This window comes from Talpa occidentalis, unplaced genomic scaffold, assembly GCF_014898055.3.
Source record: "Talpa occidentalis isolate TD23 unplaced genomic scaffold, MPIMG_talOcc4v2.1 talOcc4.15, whole genome shotgun sequence".
NCBI classification, from domain to species: Eukaryota; Metazoa; Chordata; class Mammalia; order Eulipotyphla; family Talpidae; genus Talpa; species Talpa occidentalis.
The window spans coordinates 63698270-63701896 of record NW_023601543.1 but is presented as its reverse complement, the minus strand read 5'-3'; the positions used below and the strand labels follow the sequence as shown (position 1 = coordinate 63701896).

The window sequence follows — 3627 nt, the reverse complement described above, 5'->3', positions numbered from 1 at the left end:
TAGAGTCACTTAGCCTCTCTGGGTCCCACTTCTACTTTTGTGAACTGAGGCTGCCCTTGAACGGTTGTTCTAAAGATCATCTGGTGCATGGGCCCTCAGCTCTCCAGGCCAGCAGCCTCACCTGGGAACTCGTTAGAAATGCAAATGACTGAATTTGAAACCCAGCGCTTTAACAACCCTCTAGGGGATTCCAGTGAGCTCAAGTTTGAGAAACACTGTGCTAGATCAGCACAGGAACAAACCCTTTGTAAGTGAGAAATGCTTTTTCGGGGCCTGATTACAGAATCAGGGGAGTGGGTTTCAGACCTGCCCTCTGGGCACACAGAATCACCTGGCCTCTTCCCAGACCAATTACATCAGACTCCCTGGGGGAGGAGGTGCAGACATCAGCAGCTTTTAAAACTCCCTAGGTGATTCCAAGTGCAGCCAGCTAGCAGGTAGCCAAACTCCTGGAGGACTTGTTAAAACACAGAGTGCCAGCCCCACCCCCCAGAACACCAGCTTCTTTAGGTGGGGGTTGGGGCCGGGAAATTTGCATTTCCAACAAGCTTTGAGGTGATGCTGATGTTGCTGCTACCACACTGTGCGATCCATGGGTGGGGGGGTGTGGGGTGTGGGGGGAGGTGGGGGGGGTTGATGAGAATGGAGGAAAGGAGATATGTGGGAAGTGAGGGGACTTGGGGAGAAATCTCAGCTTCCTCCCCGCCCCCACACTGAATTACGCATGGGATGGCTGGGTCTGAACTTTGCATGCTCATCTATTGTTTTCATTACATTCTGTCCGCATGGGGAGGGATGAGATCGTTTGACATTTGTGGAGAAGCTGAGCTGTGGCGTGGGCCTCCCTCAGAGAGAGCAGGGATTACCTCTACCATGTCCGCAGATCCCCAAGAAAATCAATCTAGGGGAGTCACCTGGACTAGGGTCTGTCGTGTGGAACAGTCTTAGAATCCCCACCTCCATCCTGGCCCTGGCCCTGGCCCCTTTGCCAGCATTTTCTTAGGAGCAGATGCTTGATTTTCTGATTTATTCCACTTCTCCCTGCTCCCAAGCTCTCCCATGGGGGAGGCAAATAGGGAGCCAGGAGACATGTTTTCTGTTGGGTTGACAGTTGCTCTGAGTTTACTTATTCATTCACCATTCATTCATTCACTCATCCATCCATTTCATCCCCAAAATATTCATGTAGCAGTACGATGGCAGGGAGTTTTGTCTGTTTTCTTTGCTGCTGTATGTCCAGTATCTGTCTGGCACATAGTGTGTGTTGAATCACTTGTTCAATGATTGGAGGACCGACGAGGGGCTAGTCCCTCTATGGGGCAAGGAAGACACCTATGCCCTGAAGTGCTCAGAGAGAGAGAGAGAGAGAAAGAGAGAGAGAGAGAGTGTGTGTGTGTTTTGGAGGTGGGGAATGGGCAGGGCCCTGTGGTGGGCCTGGTAACAGCCTTTGTCTGGGAGCCTTTGGCAGAGGCCCCATCCCAGGCTTGGGGTTGGGGAGGGCAGAAAAGGTTTCCAGGGGAGGTGTGTGTCAGCAGAGGCCTGGAAGGTGACAGGCTAGCGAAAGAGTGGTTCTCTGGGTGGTGGGTGGTTAGGGGTGCAGGTTGGGTGGGGAGGCTTGTAAAGGGCATGATCACTTTGGAAACCAGCAGTTTCCAAATGGTGTGTTTTATGTGATGTGAATTTTACCTCGATAACAATTTTTTTTCAATGTGATACACTTAATAGTGTTTCCTACACAGTGTAATAAAGCGCTGCCAATAGAGATGCCCCTTCCTTCCCAGGTGCGTCGCCTGTCTTCACAGCTAACCACCACATGGAACTTGGTGTCTGTCATTTCTGTACATGTCTGATGACACGGCTGGCTATCGCTAGGTAAAGAGTGGTGGTGAGGACTTTCCCATCTCCTGTTGCCTTGCTGCTGCTCTTAGCTCCACTGTGGGTGTGCCAGGCTCCTCCCCGTGGCCTGTAGGGGACCACCTCCTACATGTTCCCTGCTGTATTTTCCTTTTTTCCAAACAAATATCGCACATATTCATTTCTTTTTTTTTTTTTTTATTTTTTTTTTTTTATAGAGGCATGCTTTATTTATTTGTTTGCTGGTTTGTTTGTTTGTTTTGTTTATACAAGCACTGGGTACAGTCAGAAGCGCGGGAGGGTGAGAGAATTCACCAGAGCCAGAGCGGGGAGCAGAGCAGGCAGAAGGACCGAAGTACACTGCTGAGGGGAGCAGCGGGCGGCAGGAGAGGTCTGCGCGCCATGTGGGACCCTCCTCTGGTGGCCGGGGAGCAGCCGGGGATCGAACCGGCGCCGCAGAAGCCGCGCACAGCTTCGCAACCCAGCGCTCAACCGCTGCGCCACCGGGGAGGCCCACATATTCATTTCTGAGTCAAACTAGGTACAGAAGCGTACAAACAAAAAAGAAATTTCCTAAGCATGTCCAAAAAGTGATGTGTAAAGTAGGGTTTGGTAAGATGCTTCTGACCTTGATACAGCATAAAGATGGCCACCATCGCATGCGCCATTCTCCTTAGGGACCCAGCTCGGTTCTTCTCCAATGTCTCATCTTGGAGTAGATCCTGATTTTATTACCAGGTTTTACCCAAATCCACTGGGGAATGGGATGAGTCTGCTTTTGTGTCTTAGCCAGGAAACCTTGGGTCCTGAACATCTTGTGAGAATACATGGTAGGGAACAGAGTCGAGCCACCCAACGCAATGGTGATGACGGGAGAAAAGGCGAGAAGGGGCTTCCCTGCTGTTTGGACTGCAGTGGAGGGCACCACAAGGATTGGTCTAGTCGTTGCTAAACTTGGCTCATGGGTACATCATTGTATGCTCAGAATAACCCCATGAGCTGAGTGCTAGTCACGCATCACTGAATGATGTCAGGTTAATGATGGGCTGCATCTACACGTTGGTGTGTAGCGGACTGGGCCATCTACAGTCTATGACATTCACACGATGCCGAAATCACCTAAAGGTGCGTTTCTCGGAACGTGTGCCCGTCATGAAGTGACACGTGACACTGTATGATCAACACCACTTTGCAGATGGGGACTCTAGAGTGTGTGCTAGCGCAGCTGGTGACTGGAGGGGCCTGATTCCCACTGGGCCTAGACACACCCTCCCTCCAAGGGACCCTGGTATTCTAACTCATTGGGGGAATTTAGGCTCACTCAGCATCACCTTTCATCCACCTTAGTGGTTGTGGCGCCTGTCCCAGGCCCCTGCCTTTGAAGGCAGTGTTTAAAGGATGGGGGTGAAGTGCTTTCTCATCCTAGGCAGCATCCTGGGGGAGGCTGGCCTTCAGGGGCTGCCTGTGACCCGTGGAGGCCAAAGGTGTTCTGGGGCAGCCCTGGACCTTGGCTGCCAGATCTTGCTCCTGTGCTGCTCTGTTGGGCCTTCTAAGGCCCATTGATGTACAGGGCCAGGAGGGCTTGGCTGGGAGCAGGAGGCCAGGGCACTGGGGAGAGGCCTCCTTTGCCTCTAGCTACGTGACTTTGGGCAAGTCACTTCCTTTCTAGACCTCAACTTTCTCACCTGAAAAATGGGGCCTCCACTTTCATTTCTGACGTTCATGACTCAGGTCCCTTCCACCTCTAAAAAACTTCTCAGCATTCTGAACTGC

At 51.7% G+C, this 3627-nt stretch overlaps 1 protein-coding gene across 1 annotated transcript; it reads right to left on the bottom strand.

Moving 5' to 3' along the window:
- Nucleotides 1–2527: 2527 nt before the first annotated feature.
- LOC119245702 (60S ribosomal protein L39-like) lies at nt 2528–2683 on the bottom strand. The gene has a single exon (XM_037511683.1). The coding sequence runs from the start codon at nt 2681–2683 to the stop codon at nt 2528–2530; it is 156 nt and encodes a 51-aa protein (XP_037367580.1).
- Nucleotides 2684–3627: the final 944 nt, after the last annotated feature.

Excerpts from the sequence above, each read along its gene's own strand:
- LOC119245702 (XM_037511683.1), bottom strand. The coding sequence starts at position 2,683 with ATGTATTCTCACAAGATGTTCAGGACCCAAGGTTTCCTGGCTAAGACA.